The sequence below is a fragment of the Oenanthe melanoleuca genome, chromosome 10, assembly GCF_029582105.1.
Source record: "Oenanthe melanoleuca isolate GR-GAL-2019-014 chromosome 10, OMel1.0, whole genome shotgun sequence".
Taxonomy (NCBI): Eukaryota; Metazoa; Chordata; class Aves; order Passeriformes; family Muscicapidae; genus Oenanthe; species Oenanthe melanoleuca.
Genome location: NC_079344.1, coordinates 17,169,556 through 17,189,410, shown reverse-complemented (window position 1 = coordinate 17,189,410; position 19,855 = coordinate 17,169,556). Strand labels below are relative to the sequence as shown.

The 19,855-nt window shown below is 51.8% G+C and overlaps 1 protein-coding gene across 1 annotated transcript in view; it reads left to right on the top strand.

Annotated features, from left to right (window-relative positions):
* The window catches only part of HCN4 (hyperpolarization activated cyclic nucleotide gated potassium channel 4), a 100,812-nt gene that overhangs the window by 73,867 nt on the left and 7,090 nt on the right, over window positions 1–19,855 (top strand). The window contains exons 5-7 of the mRNA XM_056500197.1: window positions 7,386–7,532; window positions 8,510–8,750; window positions 11,498–11,662. Coding sequence (XP_056356172.1) covers window positions 7,386–7,532; window positions 8,510–8,750; window positions 11,498–11,662 — 553 coding nt within the window. The remainder of the gene's footprint in view (window positions 1–7,385; window positions 7,533–8,509; window positions 8,751–11,497; window positions 11,663–19,855) is intronic.

Sequence of the window (19,855 nt, the reverse complement as noted above, 5' to 3'; positions counted from 1 at the left end):
GCAGGGAGCAGGGCACGCCAGAGAGAAGGACACTGCAGCACTGGGAATGCAGGCTGATCAAATCTCGGGATGCAGAGCATTTATTCAAATGTGTTTGGAGCAGCACAGAAGCTGAGGAGTGATGTGCAAACCCAAGCACCTGGCCAGCCTGGCACAGCCCAGACTGCACCTGCAGCCCTGGCACTCAGGCTCAGACAAGGGCACAGCTTCATTCCAGGGAAATCAGTCCCCAGGAAACCAGCAGGGACTGCCAGGGGGTGGCAGGCACAGTGGGAAGTGTTAAAAGTTTGTTAGAACGTGGGGATGTGAGTGAGAGGGTTAACAGACCCAGAAGAGCTCTGGCAAAGGCAGCAGGGTTGAACCAAGGTGTATTTCCTATGGCAGGTCCCTGTTATCCTTCGAGGACCAAAGCCTCAGGGACTGAGCAAGTTCATTTTCCTCTGGCAAATGGGACCAGTGATGGCCTAAAAACAAATATGTATTTACCTTCTGCCTTCCTTAGCACTTGAATAGCCATGATTAAAACGAGGCTGCTGCGTGATTTGCAGCCCTGCAACTCAATTTATTTCAGTCCTCCTGGGACAAAGTGTCTGGTGAAGCAGATTAGAGAGACAATCTCAACAAGTTTGGAGGTTGATTGGTAGAAGCCAGGAACAATTGAGAGACCTCTGCTGAGTCCCTCAGCACAGCTCAGGCCAAGGAAAGGGACACAGTGGAGAGGGGAGAAACACCACAAACACAAACAGGAGAGAAGGTTATAGCTGGGAGGCTCTGCTGTGTGGCACCCTCAGCACAAGGTTCAGGAGCAGGTTTTTGGGGAGGTTTCAGATTGTCCAGACCTCTGCCAACTCACTGGTTATCCCCTTCAGCAAGCAGGGCTTTGGAAAAGAGGAATAAAAGCCAAGCTGTGCTGTCTGCTGGCTTCAGGAGCAGCCTTGTCTCCCTCTGCCTTGCATTCTCTGAACACTGGGACATTCAATCCCTGTCCTGCCAGAATCTCCTCCCAGAGCCTCTCCCTTCATGCTGTGCTGTTGTGCAAGGCAGGGCAGCTGGGTGGGGTGCATGGGGTGGCAGGAACCGTGTGGAATTCAGAGGGAATGCCCCCTCCAGCCAGGGTCTGTACCAGGCACAGTCCCTGGCACAGAGCATCCAGAGCTCAGGGAGGGCACAGCCTGGTGCAGGGCCAGCCCTGACCCCCCTTCAAATGGGAGCAGCCCTTGGATGGGGCTCTCTGAAGGGGCTGTTTGTCCCCAGCCCCAGAGGAAAGTGAGAAGGGACCTGTCTGTCCCATCAGAGCTTCCCACGGTCACAGGGAGCCAGTGGCAGGACTGGCAGCTGATCTCTCTTAACCTCAGTCTGGAGTTAATTCCATGGTATCTGCATGTGACAGCACCACCACAGGTCCATCCTGGGGGATTCTGACAGACATCTCCCAAGCAAACTGAATGTAACTGGATCAGGGGGACAGCTCTGACCAAGAGCCCCTTCCTGGTCACCCCTAGTGCCCCTTCTCCCCCAGAGCCCCCTGCCCCATGCTCAGCTGGGCACTCCTTTCTGGCCTCCCAGACCTTCACCGAGCTCATTTCTTCTCCCACATTAGTTTTCTAATGAAAAACTTTGCAGGAGCTTTATTTTTGAGCCCAGTGAGTGCCAGAGCAGGTGCAGGTGCTGGTGGAGGGGCCCAAGGACAGGAGCTGGTCACGGATCAGCTCAAGCCTTAACTTCACCACTGACTGCAGAACTCCCTCAGCCTGTGTGACTGTGGCTCACATCAGAGGGAGACTCTTCCCTGCCCAGGAGAGGAATAGACATGCCAGCTATTTCCATGCTTTTTGCAGGTTCTCCTACTCATTTCTTTCCCTAATCCTGCAGCCCAGCCGGATTAGTATTTCTGTCGAGTCACCACACAGCCTGTGCTCCTCTCCAGGGCTCTGTAACCTTGAGGAGGGTGGTGGTGCTGCTGGTGCTGGGGGCTCAGTCTCCCATCCCAGTGCAGCAGGGAGTGCTGAGAGGCAGGGATTGCTGCTGCCAGCACTGCAGTGCCCACAAAACCCTCACCTCTCCTTCCAGAGCCTCCTCTCCCCTCAGGATCTGCTCTCCTCCCTGAGCAGAACTTCCAGTGCCTCTTGTTCTTAAAATACCTCTTGACTCTGGGTAGGGACTTGCACTTTCCCTTGTCATCATCCTTGCAGCACGTGCTGCAGCGTGATTGCAGGGGGACAGAATCACTTCAGGAACCCTGCAGAGCCCTGCCATCACCCCAGCTCCTCACCCCTGCACTGCCCTGCTGCCCTCAGCTCACCCTGGCTCTGCCTACCCAGAACATTTCAGCAGAGAGGAACCAGGGAAGGTTCAGCCATGGGAAAAGCTGAAATAAAGCAGCTGGGATGTTCTGTTGGATGTTGGAGCAGGATTTGTTGGAGGGAAATCTAGCTGGGGAGCTGCCCTGGGGCTCAGGCAGTCCCTGCTCCTTCTGGGACACCAGGAGTAGAGTTTTATCAGCAAGAAGCTTAAAGGTGATTTGGGCTTTTTTATGGTTCTTGTGGAACTCACAGCTGCAGGTGTGCAGAGCTCCAGAGTCTCATGAACCTCAGAATATTTACACAAATTGCTGAGTGCCTCCTGAGAGGACTGGTCACCAGTAAGTTCTCTCATTCCTGGAGCTCACAGGCATTCTGGGGAGGGCTCCTCCCTCACTCCTTGGGTAATGTGTGTGAAGGAGAGGGCAGGGAGTGCAGCACTCCAGAAATTAAAGGTGTTTGCAGCACTTCATCAAATGCAAAATGTAATCAAATTCCCTAATTGGAAAAAGTTTGGAGAGCCTGGCTTTCTGCTGTCGTGCCAGCACTGGGTTTTCATTCCCTCTGTGGAGAGGTGGCCTGGGGTTGATGATAAGGCTGAAAAGTGATAAATGACTGATAGCTGATGATAACTGATAACTGATAACTGATAACTGATAACTGATAAATGATAAATGATAAATGATAAATGATAAATGATAAATGATAAATGATAAATGATAAATGATAAATGATAAATGATGGCTTCAGTGGTTGTGCCAGGGGCTCCCAGCTCTACCCCAGGGCAGCTTTTCCTGTCTGCAGGCAGGGGGTTCTGGCTGCTTTGCAGAGTCAAAGGAGTGCAAGAAACGGGTAATGGGGTGTTCACTCAGCCAGAAACTCAGAAATTGTGCCAGTTGTTTTAGGTTTATTTCATCCTTTCTCTGAAAGAATCCTGGGTTATGAAAACCTAATGGGTTCTTTTCAGAAGGTCTGGTGGTGCAAACTCCCTTTTAACCAGACTGGGTCAAGCAGCTCCTGCTCTTGCAGGAGAATATGTCACTGGTGGACTTAAATTTTTTTACCCATTCCTGAGAGAAGGCCCATTCTGAAGGTGTAAAATATGTCAGAAACAGTGGGATTACAGCTCAGATTCTGACATCTCCATCCTGGGCCTAGGCCTTTCAAAATTCATTATCAGCCTGGGAATGTTGGTGCTCGAGCTGCACATAGATTAAAATAAAATAAAATAAAATAAAATAAAATAAAATAAAATAAAATAAAATAAAATAAAATAAAATAAAATAAAATAAAATAAAATAAAATAAAATAAAATAAAAATAAAATAAAAATAAATGAAATGAAATGAAATGAAATAAAATAAAATAAAAATAAATAAAATAAAATAAAATATAAATATAAATATAAATATAAATATAAATATAAATATAAATATAAATATAAATATAAATATAAATATAAATATAAATATCAATGAATAAATAAGGAGCTGATGCTGCAGTGCACAGCCTTCCCCAGAGCTGCCTGTCCTGCTGCTCCCAGCAGTGCTGGTCCCTCCCTGCACACACTCCCTGCTCCCCTGTCCCCATCTCCAGCCTTTGGGGCCACATTTCACCTTTTTTTTTTTTTTTTTTTTTTTTTTTTTTTTTTTTTTTTTGTGGAGAGTGCTGCTGGGCCCTTTTCCCTATCCCATTCCAGATGTGTGGATCCAGGGACATCCCAACAACGTCCTGGGATATTTCTAAAGATGGATTGGCCAAAAGCTCCAGGAATGGTCTGTACCACAGCAAGAGATCAGGGTGAGATAATTCCTCAAGGCACTGTGCAGTAAGGGAAAAAGTGTTCCAGGTTTTCCAGGAAGTGACACTTAAAACTCTGTTTCTGGTGGCAAAATGAGCAAGGGCCATAATACAGGAATCAATGAATCCAGCCTTTGGAAAGGCTCACAGCCAGGACATCACATAAAGCTCTTGTTTTTGAGACAGAAATTTCGTTCTTCCCTGCACTCCTGTGACTCCATGAGAAAAGCCATGTGGAGTAAGATGTAGGGTAGAACAGATCCTGAGAGTGGGAATATGAATGGCTTAAGAGAGAAAAAAACCCCAGAAGTCAGCATTTCCTGCATGTGGGAGAGCTGCACTGTTTGATTCCTAATCAGAGATCAGAGAAAATAAAACCAAGGTTCCACTGTGTCCTGTCAGGACCCTCCATGTGCCTGGAGTTTTCATCTTCAGAACTGGGGCAAGGAAAGGGTTGAGCCTGTTCAGTGGTTCATCCCTGCCAGAGAAAGGAGGATTCCTGATGGATATTGAGGGCATGGAAACAGTTAAAAATATTTAGTTTGCTCTGGGCTGTGAGGGATCAGAGCTTTGGTAGAAGGAGAGGGAAGTGTCCAGCTACAGAAGTAAAAATATTCAGCTAAATGGTTTCCTTTTGATGTATTAATACCTCCTTCAAGGGCTATTTGAGGAAAAACAGACTTAAGAAAATGAGCTGGGATTTAAATGGGCTCGATTGTCTTCAGAGAGATTTAAATAATTCCTAAATGAGTGTTTTTAGTTGAACTCAGAGAGGCTGCTAAGCTCTGAGCACAGGTCAGGCTGGGGACAGGGAGACAAGTGGGAGGCTGAGGATGAGGAGGAGGAGGGAGGAGGGGAAGGGGCTGCCAGGGGGGCCTGGAGGGCAGCAAAGGGACACCAGGTGGCTTTAGAGAGGGCCAGCTGAGTGTGGCACCATCTGCCTGAGTGGGGCTTCAGCAGCTCCAGGGAAGGGGGAAAGCCCCAGGGAACCTTTGGTGTCTCAGCCATGGAAAGAAGGGGCTGGTGCTTTCCATTCTCTGCAGCAGGGAGAGCTGAGCCCCCAAAAACCCTCATGGGTGAGAGGAGGGAGCACCAGCAGAGGCAGGAGAGACAAGATCTGCCTCTCCTGACAGAGAATGATGGCTCCTTCTTTCCCAATTTGCTTTTACAAACCTGATTTTCGTTCGCAGTCTGAAGCAACGCCTTTATTTGTGGGGAAGTAAATTTGTCCTGTTTTCCCTGGGAGCCTTATCTGGGGACAGTGGTGGCAGGGGACTCTGACAGGTGCCAGCAGCACTGCAGAGCAGTAATTCATTGCTCTTTGTTGCAAAGCCATAAATCCACGTTGGATGGTGAATAAGCAGAGTCGCAGTCACCCCGTCCAGCCTGTGCTGGATTTTTGGAGCGTGGGGATGTTTTTGCCAGGGAGCAAAGGGCAGCTGAAGATGGACAGCAAGTGCCAGTGGAGGAAAGGACGGGGCAGGGGCTGCAGCAGGTGAGGAGAGGCACTGGTGACACTGGTCACTGCTCCAGCCCCATCACTGCACTAAAGCTGAGAGCATAAGGGGATTTTTTGGGAAATCATTTTAAAGCAAGCAGAGCTCTTTGTGGATTTTAGATGAATTTAATAAACCTGAGACAGCAGAAGCTCGTGCCTAGTGATTTCCCTTTCCACAGTGGGAGCCCCACATGCCCTGTGCCTGGTTTGCCATGTCCATGTGTGTCTCAGGCTGCAGTGGCAGGAGACATCTATGGTTAAATGAGCCAAAAACCCCTAAAACTTTCTGCTTGAAAGACCATAACCTCCAACATTCTCTTTGCCCACAAGGGAGCTGCTGTTTTGCACTCTGCTGCTGCTTTGCACTTCTTTTTCCTCCCTCATTTCCTCTGGGCACCCAGCACAGCCTGTCCTGCCATAGCCAGTCCCTCCAGAGCCTGAGCCAGCAGGTGATGAAGGGCAGGGGGAGGTGGTGACTGCCTTGCCTTTGGTCAGGCTTTGATCAGGAATGTTTCCAGGCTTTGGGAATGCCAGGAAGCCCTGAGTGTCCCCTCTGCCACCTTGGCTCCTTGGAGTGATGCCCTTTCTTCCCTCCTGGTGCAGATGGAGCTGGTGGTGCCAGCACAGGCTGTCCCTGGAGCAGGACCCGGGGCTGTAACCAGCACAACTTCACTAATCAAACCCTCCAGCTCAAGCTGCACTGAAGGGACATTCAGGGACACATTCATCAGGGAGAAGAGGGGAAATGGGGCTGGGAAAGGAGCAGCACAGTCCTTTTGTCAGCAGTTAGTGCAGGGCTGTGTCCTGTACTGGCACCAGTGGAAGGAGGGTGACCATTCCCTAGACACACACCTTGTCCTGCAGCACCTGCAGGGAACAGGACCCTGGTGCAGCCCTGGCCCCTGGGGAGGTGTCCTTTACTCACAGAAAGCACCATTCATCCTGCCAGCAGTCAGAGTGTGCCCTTGTATTCTGCTAGAACTGGAAATGTGAACCATCAGGTAAAAATGTGGATGGATTAGGGTGAGTGCCTGGGGCACAGGAACAAAGAAAAGAGGAAGAATGTCATGGGAAAGCAAAGGCTCCATCGTGGCAGGGTGGGCAGGAGCACAGAGGTAAGGTTCCAGCTCAGGAACTGCAGCTCCAGCCAAAAGAGTGGGATGTTGATCCCAGATGTGCCCCTCTGCTTGGCCATGAGCTCACCCAGGGCAGGTTCTGTGGGACAGCTCTGGAGCCTGTCCTGCCATGGAAAAACCTTCCCTGGGGACACTTGGACTCTCCTGCTCCCATCCTGCACAGTCCTCACTGTATAATGTTAAAATAGCATTTCTATATGGATACAGTCTTGGGTAATAGTAAAAGTTAGACATAAGTTTTTTTAGAGATAGTATGTTTAAACTACCTGCTTAGCCAAAGATAACAGCCCGTGAACATGTGGTGGGGACCCCTGCAGCTGACAGGACAATTATCAACACTCACCACCCAAATTGAAAGGGATAAGGTGAAGAATAAACCACAAGCCAAGAAACACGCACGCTCTAAAAAGGCAGACCCAAGGAGTGGCCGTGCTAAACAGATCCCTGAAACAATTGACTGTGCATGAAGGTCTGTGAATATGTAAAAAAGGGATGGATTGCGAAACGTATTTAAAGGAGTGTTCCCAAAGGCGTGCTCTGGGCAGCATGCCAAGCACCCGGCCGTTTTAACCCTTTGCTGTATGTACGCCTCCTATTGTCTTTTTATTAAACCCTTTGATTCTCCCAAGACAGTGAGCCGTGTTTCTCGCAGTACAAACAGGTGGAGCAGTACATGTCCTTCCACAAGCTGCCCGCCGACATGCGGCAGCGCATCCACGACTACTACGAGCACCGCTACCAGGGCAAGATGTTCGACGAGGAGAGCATCCTGGGGGAGCTGAGCGAGCCCCTGCGCGAGGTGAGGGCAGGCAGGGCAGGGCACGCTGCGGAGGAGCTCGGGAACCTCCCATCCAGGTGTTTGGGTATAACGGCACGGAGTGATCCATCCAAGGGTTCCCCTCTTCCCTTCAGAGAAGTTCTCTCTCTTTCTTTCCCAGCTGAGGTCTGGCAATGCAGGCTGTCCCTGGTGTGTCACCAGTCTGTCACCTGCCTTCCCCCAGAAATGTCCTCCATGGAGAGAGAAGAGCTGAGCAAGTGCCAGCCAGAATTTAGAACTAGTTTTGCTGAAGTCTCAAAGGACACCCCTCTGTGGGGGGAGGCAGCTCTCCCAGCTCTCTCTTCCCTCTCCAGTTATCCTCGTTCCCATGGAATGCTGTGCTGGGGTGATGGGCTCAGCACCACGTCCTGGGTGGGACCTGCTGGGGCACAGAGCCGCTCCTGAGCTGTCACTGTGTGAGTGACACGGAGCCCTGGGGGAGGACAGCCCTGAGCAGCTGAGCTGGCCCTTCTTCAGCTGGGGTTGGTGGTCCAGCCCTGCCTGGTGAGCACCTCTCCTTCCCAACACTCCCCATCTGCCTGGGGTCACTCTCCTCCTGGGCACAGTGTGCTGTTTAACAGCCCAAGGACAAGCAAGGGCAGCAGAGAACAAGGGGCTGCCAAGGTGAGTTGTGACACCTGCCCAGAGAAGAGCCCTGGGCTTTGTCAGACAGCACTTCACGGCTGCTGTGCTCCCTCACAGCCCAAGGCTTCCTGCAGAAACGGGAATGCTGCGTGTATCTGGGGGCTTGAGTGCTGTCCCTGCTCGGGGGAGGCCGAGGGGTGCAGGCAGTGAGTGTGCTGCACGCTCTGAGCATCCAGAGCCCGTCCAGCCTGCAGCAGGACCAGGGCACAGCCAGTTTGTCCCACTCTAAATGCACAGATCAGGGGGGGATCTCCACAGGTGTTGACTAACCACATGTGCACTCTCTTGCTCCTCTCCCTCTCTCTCCTTTTCAGGAAATCATCAACTTCAACTGCCGCAAGCTGGTGGCCTCCATGCCCCTGTTTGCCAACGCAGACCCCAACTTTGTGACGTCCATGCTGACCAAGCTGAAGTTCGAGGTGTTCCAGCCCGGGGACTACATCATCCGGGAGGGCACCATCGGCAAGAAGATGTACTTCATCCAGCACGGCGTGGTCAGCGTCCTCACCAAGGGCAACAAGGAGACCAAGCTGGCTGACGGCTCCTACTTTGGAGGTGGGTGCTGGCCACTCACCCTCACTGCTGTGCTCAGCTGGGAGCTGCTCTGACCTCCAGTGCTCTTTAAGCTCCAGCTCCGAGCTCTTGGCTCTTGCTTTGTTGGCTTATCTTGGACAAGCAAGCAGCTAATAGTTAAAAAGGTTATTTATTACAAAGCACATCAGTCTCAACAGGCAAGCAGACAAGCAGTGGCAAAGCAATAAGCAATAAGCAATAAGCAATAAGCAATAAGCAATAAGCAATAAGCAATAAGCAATAAGCAATGGCTGGAAGCCCTGGCAAAAGCCAATGGCTAAAAGCCACAATGGCTAAAAGCAACAACTCTCCCCAATAAAAACTCTTATATAAGATTTTTCCAACAAGCTCAGACCACCACTCCTTAATCTATTAGAATTCCAGTTTCTCAGCACACCAGGTTATGTATAGAACTACACATACAATCTATCTGTTCTATCTGAAAAATGTTAGCAATATTCTTACTAGAGCTCTATTATGTCTAAGTCCTGTCTACAACCATGGTCCTGGAGCCTCTATTGAAGATATCAGTGTGTTTCAACCTTCACTAGAACTGCTCTGCTACTGTGGTATTTGAAACCTTTCACTAACTAAAAGCATTAGAACTCTCCCTAAAATTACTGAGTTACTTCTGCTTAAACGTCTACTTCATGTGTGAGAGGCTTCAACCCATCCCAAGGCTTTAATTCAATGCCTGCACTCTGATTTCTCTCTGAAGAATTCAGAGAGACCCCTGACTCACTGACTCCAACACTCAGGCATTCCTGGATCCTCACAGGACCCCAGTACCTCCTCCTCCATCTCTGGGCATCTTCCCAGAGAGGAGATGGTGCAGGGGGAGGTGACTGGTGGGCACTGCAGAACCTAGGTCATAAATAACAGCAAAACACAGCAGGGAAACTTGGTTCTTGCAGGTTCATTTCTCTCTGACAGATGGGTGAAGCTGAGAAGCTAAAGGTAAAAAGCAGCCTGTTCTCAGTTCTGCAAGCACATTCCTACTCCTGCCCTCCAGCATCTACCACATGAGGGGCTGGATAAACACAGAGGGAAAAACAGTCCCTCATCTGCCCTGCCTGCGGCTCAGCAAAGTGTCCTGGGGGTTGGCAGGCAGGCAAAATTGATGAGCAGCAGAGCTCTGGAGCAGTGGGACCAGCAGGAGGCTGGGAAGGATTTAGGGCATTGCTCTCCTGAGAAACACAAAGCCCCTTCTCCTGTCAGAGCCCATGCAGAGATCTGGGGCAGGCTGCAGGACAAGCTCTGACTGCACCACCTTTGATGTGCTGCTGAGGGGAGACAGAGCAAAACCTGCCTTGCCTTCCCTTCTGAGAGGCCTTTCCTCTAAAAAATTCCTGTTATGCATTTCCCACACTCCTGTTACTCCTGTGGAACAACCTGTCTGCACCTTGCTTGGCTGCAAGGATTTTGCAGCCTGGTGTTTGGAGTTGGAGGGCTGGAGTCAGGATACCCTGGGGTGGAACTTGCCCATGACATTCCATCCCAACTCCTCACACACATGGCACTGTCTCCTAAGCATCCTTTCCTTGGGAAAGCAGCCTAGGAGCACCCTCATAACCTTGTGGTGCTGCTGTACCAGGGCTTTGGGTGGGCTCAGCACGAATCCAAGGAATGGTGCAGGAGGATTGGCACCCAGCACACACAGGGCTGTCACTCTGCAGCTCACACCATCTGTCCTGAAGTGCCTGTCCCTGTGCCCAGACTCTGTGCAGGCAGTGGAAAAGCAGCATCTGGGAGCTCTCTGCTGAGTGTTCAAGGAGCTGTGGTTGAATACAGGTTGTGTTCTGTAACCAGCTGAGCACTGAGGAGTGCATGACAGCAGTGTCAGTGCACCCAGAGCTGGGAGGTGACACTGGTGTGGCTTTCCCTGACACTGCTTGTGGCATAGACATGAAAATCTTTGAAAACCGTGGAAAGACAAGTGTTCCAGGTACAGGGATCAAAATTACAGCCAGGCACCAAAGGCAGAGATCAGCACAGAGCCTCTACAAACCTAGAGAGAATTGCCTTCAATGAGAGCACGTTTTGACCTTCTGCTCCCAGTGCCCACGAGGAGCTGGAGAAACACAGTGTGAGCACACAGTGCTGCCCTTTGATAATCCCCCAGAACAAACCTTGTCTGCCTGGCTGGACCACCAGAACCCCCGAGGGGCAGCTGCCCCAAGTGAGCCCCTGGTCCTTTGAAATGTTGGTGCACACGCAGAATGATAACTCTGGCTGCACTTTCTGCGGGAGGGCAGTGAGGATTTCAGGGAGGGTTTCAGGGAGGGTTTCAGGGTGGGTTGCAGGCAGGATTTCAGGGAGGGTTTCAGGGTGGGTTGCAGGGAGCTGTGCTGTGCCCATGCCGTGCCCCAGCCCCTCTGTCCCTGCAGAGATCTGCCTGCTGACCCGCGGCCGGCGCAGGGAGGGCAGTGCAGGGTGGGTTGCAGGGAGGATTTCAGGCAGGATTTCAGGCAGGATTTCAGGGAGGGTTTCAGGGAGGGTTTCAGGGAGCTGTGCTGTGCCCACGCCGTGCCCCAGCCCCTCTGTCCCTGCAGAGATCTGCCTGCTGACCCATGGCTGGTGCAGGGAGGGCAGTGCAGGGTGGGTTGCAGGGAGGATTTCAGGGAGGATTTCAGGGAGGATTTCAGGCAGGATTTCAGGGAGGGTTTCAGGGTGGGTTGCAGGGAGCTGTGCTGTGCCCACGCCGTGCCCCAGCCCCTCTATCCCTGCAGAGATCTGCCTGCTGACCCGCGGCCGGCGCACGGCCAGCGTCCGTGCTGACACCTACTGCCGCCTCTACTCGCTGTCCGTGGACAACTTCAACGAGGTGCTGGAGGAGTACCCCATGATGAGGAGAGCCTTCGAGACCGTGGCTCTGGACAGGCTGGACAGGATTGGTGAGTACAGGGGCAGAGTTTCCTTCCTCACCCGCTGCCTTGGCAGCCCTTCTCCAGGCTCGGTGCTCAGCTCTGGGCTGGGGGAATGAGGGAGATCCCAGCCTGCCCCTCCTTGTCCAACTTCAGCTCCATCAAGGACCCCAATCTGAACCTGCTGGAGGTAAGTTTAGGTTGGATATTAGGGAGAAGTCCTTCTCTGTGAGGGTGGTGAGCCCAGAGCAGCTGTGGCTGCCCCTGGATCCCTGGCAGTGTCCAAAGCCAGGCTGAACACTAAGGTTTGGAGCACCCTGGGATAGTGGAAGGTGTGCCTGCCCAGGGCAGAGGGTCTGGACTAGATAACCTTTAAGGTCCATTCTGACCCAAACTACTCTGGGATTCAGAGACTGTTACAGCTCACAGTGACCCTGCTCCCTGTCCTGTGGGAGACACAGCCTGTGCTGCAAACATCCTTGTCCAGGTGTCTCTTCCCCAGGATAACATTCCTTGGTTGCAGCCAGAGGTGTTTAACACAGAGAGATGAAGTGACTTTTGCAAGGTCATGCCAGAGGGCTGCAGAGCTGAGGAGCATTTTGGAGTCCCAGTCTAACTCCTTCAGCCCCTTACCTATCCCCTCACAGTGCTTGCATTCCCCCTGCTTTCCACGTGGGAAGCTCAGCAGAGCTCTGAGCAGAATGCAGAGGGCCAGGCAGGAGGTGTGAGGGGCAGGGACTGAGCTGGCATCCCAGCAAGGGGTGCAGTGCCTCTGCAGCTTCCCCTGCCAGAACATTGCATTCTGTGCACCTCATGAGCTGCTGCAAATCACCCTGCCTGCCACCCCTGAGGAAAAGGCTCTGAGCTGGAGACACGGCTTGGCAAAGCCCAGCCTAATGAGGGCCTGGTGGAAGTGGCACTAGGCCCAACACTTGGGTTATTTCAATGAGGCTGTGCAAACCACAGAGAAAATGTAAAATCGGTGCAGGGATGGGCCAGCTTGGCTTCACCTGAAGTTCTGCAGGGCTGGGTGCTCAGTGTTGCTCAGCTGTCCAGCCTGGTGCTCTCTGAGGCTGTGGGATCAGGTGGGCAGAGCATCCTGTGCTCAGTGCCCCTGCCCACATAACTGAAATCCATGGAAAATTCTCAGCCAGCACAAAGTACCTCACGTGCTCCTTTCCCCAGACAGCTGCAAATGTCAGCAGAAGGTCAGGAGGTGACACAGAGCAAGTGGAACAACAGGCCCTTTGCTGCAGGGCTCTGCCCTGCCTCCCTTCCTGCTGTTCTGCTGACAGTGTCAGTGCCCATGCCACCAAATCCTGCTGTCCCTGCTGTCCCTGCACTCACCCCTGAGAGCTGCTGCTCCCTTAACTCTGCATCTGAGCTACTGTAAATGGCTCCTCCACAGCCCTCTGTGGTGCCCAGCTCTCCTGGGCTGTGACTGCCCCACAGAGCCCAGGGCAGCTCTGGGCACCCTGCTGGAGCTGGCAGACCCCATGGAACTGCCTGACTTTATAAACCAGGCATTTCCTCCCTTCCTCTGCAATGTGCACCATGCAGAAGGAGCAGTGCAGTAGTTCTGTACCAGTGTGTGACTTCTGAAAGAATTCAAGGTTACTGCATTCTGCTGAGACTCTCTGGAAGTGCAGGAATCATTCTGGAGGACTGAAGATGAGGAACAGCAGTCTTTGAAAAGCAGGGATGAACAGAAGCATTTTTGCTCCTGTCCCATCCAGTTCAGGATCTTGTACAAGGAGGAAGCAAATAGAAGCCAGTGGTGCTTTCACTGGCTCCCTTCTGCACAGGTGACAATGTCCTTGGGAAGCCCAGGGTGACAATTCCTTGGGAAGCCCAGGGTGACAATGCCCTTGGGAAGCCCAGGTGACAGTGCCCTTGGGAAGCCCAGGTGACAATTCCTTGGGAAGCCCAGGGTGACAATATCCTTGGGAAGCCCAGTGACAATTCCATGGGAAGCCCAGGTGACAATGTCCTTGGGAAGCCCAGGTGACAATTCCTTGGGAAGCCCAGAGTGACAATGTCCTTGGGAAGCCCAGGTGACAATGTCCTTGGGAAGCCCAGGGTGACAATTCCATGGGAAGCCCAGGGTGACAATGTCCTTGGGAAGCCCAGAGTGACAATGTCCTTGGGAAGCCCAGGGTGACATTTCCTTGGGAAGCCCAGGGTGACAATGTCCTTGGGAAGCCCAGGTGACATTTCCTTGGGAAGCCCAGGTGACAGTGTCCTTGGGAAGCCCAGGTGACAATTCCTTGGGAAGCCCAGGGTGACAATATCCTTGGGAAGCCCAGGTGACAATTCCTTGGGAAGCCCAGAGTGACAATTCCCTGGGAAGCCCAGGTGACAATGCCCTTGGGAAGCCCAGAGTGACAATTCCTTGGGAAGCCCAGGTGACAGTGTCCTTGGGAAGCCCAGGTGACAATGTCCCAGACCACCCTGAGTGCAGGAGATGATTCAGAGCGCTCTGTCATGTTCTGGTACCAGGATGAGATCCATCCAATATTCCCCCAGTGCACTGAGGGAGCAGGGAGGAAATTCTCAGCCCATGGAGAGATGTTTATGGGATTTCTGGCCCCTGGGGGGGTTTGGAGAGTGTGGTGTAAGCTTTGTGAATAGCAGAAGGAGCAGGCAGGGGCTCAGCCCAGGAGCAGGATTGGTTGATGGAGGTGGGATGGGGCACTCCCATGGCAGAGCTGAGCAGTTTGGAAGCAGTGAATGGGCAGAGGGGAGGCTGGAGAAGGAGAGGAGCTTCCACCAGGGTCACCTTTAAATGGGGTTTGGCACAGGGGGTCACTGAACACACACACACACACACATGGAGTCATTCCCACCCAGATCTGCTAAAATCACAGAACATGAGCTCCTGAAACACACTCAGAGTGCCTGTGGGGAGAGGAGAACCTGCCTGACTGCAGCTGGAAGGTGAGGGAGGGCTCTGAAATTCCCGAGGGATTCATCCAGACTGCAGCATCCCAGAGTCACAGAGGGACTGGGACTGCAGCTTTGCAGAGCTGAAGGGACAGATCCCAGCAGGGTGTGAGTGCAGCTCCTGCAGCACTGCAAGGTCAGGCTGTGTCTGGGGACACTGCTCTGTGCTGGCACCTCCACACTCACCCCCTGCTCCCTGTGGCTCTGGGGGGCTCTCTGGGCTCATTCCCAGCAGCAGCACGGGATAAATCACCCTGGATGTCTGCCAGCTGCACAGACCATGCTGAGGCTTTCCAAACGTGCCTGATATTTACTGGAAATGGTTTGATCAAAGCTCCTTAGGTTTGTGTCAAGTTGATGGAGTAATACCAGTAAAAGCCTTGGAATGATTTTTTTTTTGTTGTTTTTTAAACCAGAACACTCCATTTTCCCTTTGAAATCACATTACACTTCACTGTTTTCCTGAACCCAGCTTGCTTCTATTAACTGTTTCATTACATCACATTTTTCTCTTCTGTTTTTTCCAAGAAAATATCAAATTTCTCCTCCAGAACACTGCAGAAGATTACTGAAAACATTCTTCCAGGCATGGAAGGGGAGAGGAATTTTTCAAAACCATTTTTCAAAATTGCAACTGGTTGGCAAGCTGAAAAATTCATTGTAATGAATTGCCTCATTTCCATGATGTTTCCACATGCCAATATAAACCCTGTGGGCTCCTTCTGGAGGAAATCCCACCAGCCCCAGATGGGAGCAGGCCCAGAGCAGACAAACTGGGACAAACATTCCCTGGCAGGGCTGAGAGACTGACAGAAACCAGCAGTGGGACTGACTTTGCTTGGGCCAAGATTGGTGCTGAGATTATTCCTCCTCCTCATGGGGTTGAGGAAACAGCTCCCAGCCCCTTTTCCTGCCCTGGATTCCTTGCTGCAGCCCTGCCCAGAAGGAGGGAGGGGTGCAGCTGATGAGTTTGGCTCTGGGGAACCCCCTGGGATGAGGTTCTGCCCCCAGCCATGCTCAGTGACCCACAGGGACCAGTCCTGTGTTCCTGCTCAGCCACGGGGAAGCTTCATCAGGAGGAGGCAAAAGGGCTCCTGGTCCCCTGCAATCCAATCAGGGATGCTGAGTTTGTCCTTCTGGGATGTTTATCCCACAGAAATTAAAGTGCTGGGCGGGGTGAGGTCCTGAGATAAACAATCCACCCAAAAAGGCTCCAAACAAACTCCCTGAGGCACCCCAGAGCAGAGGAACCTTCTGCAGCCACCCCAGCCCCAGCTCCCCTCCCTCCCTCTGAACACTCCCTCCTTGCCTCACTGCAACAATGGGCTAAATATAGGGGAAAAGGAAGATATTCAGAGCCTTGAAGATGTTCAGAGCAAAGCTCCTGGTGCTTTGAAGTGGAGTGGGGTATGTAAAATTATGGAAACGAAGCAAACAGATGTTGCTCCCCTAATTAAGAACTGCAAAGTCGGATTTTCTTCAACTGTAGATAGCACACAAAAGAACAGGGAGAAAGGCTCATGTGATTTCATAAAAGGAGCCAGCACTCAACAATAATTCTTCTATCAAACAATCAAAATTAGCTTTCTGTTGTTAAAATTCTGCCCAGACACAGGGGAAATTAGCTGTGACTTTCTGTTCCTTTCTCCTTTCAGTTCTCTCTGAGCCCACTGGCTGCACTTTAAGAATTCAGGTCATTAAATTGCTTTCTGAATTTGCATGTATTTGAAATAATCTAATTTTATTAGGCTGCCTTCTGCCCTGGCCTGCTGTCAGCGTGGCTGCTCCCACCACTCGGGTGCTTCTCTCAGGTCTGCACTGATTATTCCTGGCACCAAAGGCTGGCTTTGCATCCTGGTTTACATCCCAGCTCTGCCCTGGGGCTGTGCCTCCCCTGCCGGGGTTCAGAGGGACAATTCAGCCCCAGAGGGACAATTCAGCTGCAGGCACACACCCAGGCTTGGCCAGGGCTGCTGCCCTGCCCCAGGATTTCCTGGTTTCTCCAGGGAACAGCTGGAGTGTGCACAGGGAAATGAGCTGGAACAGGGGATTCAGAGTGATTCTGAACCCCCAGAGTTGCACTCTTGGAAGAGTGCAGGTGAACCCCCACTGAGCTGCATTCTCTGCTGTGGGAAGGTTTCTGCTCGGGATTAATCAGCTCTAGGAGCATCCTCAAACACTCCCAGCCCTGCTCTGGAAACTCAGAGTGGCTTCCCCGAGAGCCTGGCTGTACATCCATGGATGTGTGAGCTCTGACAGCTGCTCTCTGCATCCTGTCCTTCCTCTCTCCCTTGCTGGATCCTCTCGACTCTGGGGGTACCTTTGGAATGGACAATTCTCTCTCTTCCCTAGTGGAAACCTCCCTGTACAGCTCAGGCCTCCCCCTTCCATAAACTGAATTATCCCCCAAATCCATGATATCTCTGCACATCCAGAGCACAGCCCCACTGCTGCAGGTCCAACACACACTGAATAATGTTATCTGATGAGTCTCAGCACAGCTACACTCCAGATACACAAAGCTCTTCCCTCCCACTCTTCACACACTTTGCAGAATGAAAAAACAAATGGAATCTGCAGAGCTGGGTAGGCTCAGAGGGGTGAGGAGCTGTGGCATTCCTGAGGCTGGGACACCCCCAGGGCTCCTGGCTCACTCATCACTGCAGATGAAGCCAAGAGGCGCCTTCTCCTCGAGTGGCAGCAGTGCCAAGGTCCCTCCTGCCCTCCCCAGAGCCCTGCTGGAGCTGACAGCTGTGACAGGACACTCTGGGACACTCTGGGCAGGCTGGCACTGTCACTGTTCTCTGAGTGTGGGCTGGCTGCAGACAGCTCCTGGAGTGCCTTCAAGGCAGAGGGGCCCCAGGAGGAGAGGTGTCACTGTGAGCAGCTCCTTATTTGTGGGATTAAAAAGAGGGTTGGAAATTATTTATAAGGATGCTGGAATGATAAAATGTTACCTGAGCAGGTGTTTTATCTTGATGCAGACAGCAGAGAGCTTTGTGGACAGCAAAGAGCAAGGTCAAGGTCAGGGATGGGGCTGCTGAGATCTCCTCAGCACCCCCACTGCTCCTTCTCCTGGGGTGTCTGGGGCTGTGTTTTCCTCTGGAGCCACAGGAGGGATGGCACTGCAGGTGAGCAGGGCTGCCAGCTCCCCTTCATGAAGCTGAAGGAATTTACATTCCCCCATGGCTGGTGAGTTACTGACCCCCTTCCTTAGGCTCAACACAAAATACTCTGAGTCTGGGCCTTGGCTTCCAAAAAAAGGAAATTCAGATACTCATTCCTGCTGAAGTCCAAGCTCCCACCCTGTGCTAGGGAGCACTCCCAGGTGTGATTCACCTGACCCACCTCAGACAGGAGAGACAAACCACACTGAGTGCCTTTCTCCCTCTGCTGAGCCAACCCAGATCCCCACGCTGTGGTGTTGAAGGGACAGGCTTCCAGGCAGAGAAATGCACAAGTGGCACTTGAACTTTGATTCCTCAAGGACAGTTACACTTGTGGTTATTCAGGTGATGAGAGAGGACACCACACAGGAGCTCCTGTGTTCCCTCTCAGGACTTGGATAAGAAGCCCCAGGTGTGCCTGGGCTGGCAGTTTGAAAGGAAGCTTTGTGCCAAAGCACACACCCTGTGCCACTGCTCACCCCAGCCACAGGCACTTTTCTCCTTGCTCCACGAGGTCAGCAGCCTCAGATCAGAGCTGTTCCTGTATCTCTATCTGTATTTATCTCCTGATGGCAAGATCACCCTGCTCCTCTCACCCATGCAGATCTCTGGGGGTTACTCACCTGACCATTGAACAAACCTGGGACTTTATTTGGTTAAAGTAAAACTGCATTGCTGGAGTTACTCCCATTCAGTGTCATCCATTCCCAAGATTCCCAAGGGAGCAGCCCCAAAACATCCCAGCTCCCTTTTTGTGAGCATCACTGTCCCTCATCCCTGCAGAAGGGATGAGGAGCTGGGGCTGGGAGCAAAGGCAGCACAAGGACAAGCAGGATCGTGGCAGAGCTTGGCACTGCTCCCAGTGCTCTCCTCCCTGGCTCACCTGGCCCAGGCCAGCCCTGCCTGGAGGCAGCACAGCCCAGGGGATTAGTCAGGACTAGACAAGCAGGGCTGCAAACCCAACAGCATCTCAGCTGCACAAGTGTGGTCATTGTCCTGGTTTGAGGGACAGGTGTCTGCCAATAAAGGCAGAAGCTTCTCTTTGAAATGGAGAATGTAAAACCCCCTCCCTCCAAATTATTATTATAATTTTGAAATTAAGGGGCTCTCAGGCAAAGATATGGGAATTAGGAATAACAGTTCCTTACTAGGAAAATTAAAATAGAAATGCAGTATTACACAGAACAATCCCAGCCCTGCCAGAGTCAGAATCCAAGCTGACACCCGTCAGTCAGTCAGGGTGTTGGCACAGTCCCATTCAATGGTGGCTGCATCCTCCTGCAGGGGCAGATGTGGTTCAGCTGGAGCAGTGCTCCTGGAGAAGGTGCAGTTTCCTCTGAAGCTCCAGGGATGATGTGCAAAGGTCTGGCTTTCCTCTGGAATCCAGTGCAAAGAAGGTCCCTTGGTGTCCAAAATCTCAGTTTTTCTCTGGGTAGGAAAGGCTTGGCTGCTGCCCTGGCTGGAGCATCTCCCAGTGGGATGATGGAATTTTATCAGTCACACAGTGGGACTGAATGGGCCAGCAGCAGATGAGATCTTCCTGGAGGGAGGATGGGCTGTGGGAAGATAAAGATGATTGCCCAGCTGGTTTAAAGATGGCCCATGAGCAGATAATGTGTGCCAGGAGATCAGGGTCACTGCCCCACCCATAGATGGGGACAGAATTCACATTTCTGGTCACATCAACCCAACACAGTCATGAGCTGCCAGGCCAGAAGTTTGGACACAGCTATTTTTATAGACAAAGCTTTTAAAATTTCTACCACCGTAGTATATTGAACAGACACTCTCATCCTGCAGTAATATCACAAATTATATTTAGAGGCAGGAATTGTGTTGGCTTTTCTTTGTTTTTTTAACATCTGCAATGCCTGGAGGAAACTCAAGGCATCTTTAATCCTGACTTAACTGTGATCCTTGTATCAAAACATATGCAAGTGGCATTCAAAGTATATGCATTTCAAACCACGTGGCAAAAGAATTCCTGAGGAAAATGAACACAAGAACTTCCTCTGGCTCCTAGGAGGCTTTCAGCTCTCACCAGTGACCTTGCTGTGGGTGGGGAGGCGTTTCTGGGATGTATCACAGCACATGGAGCAGTGGAAAAGCATCC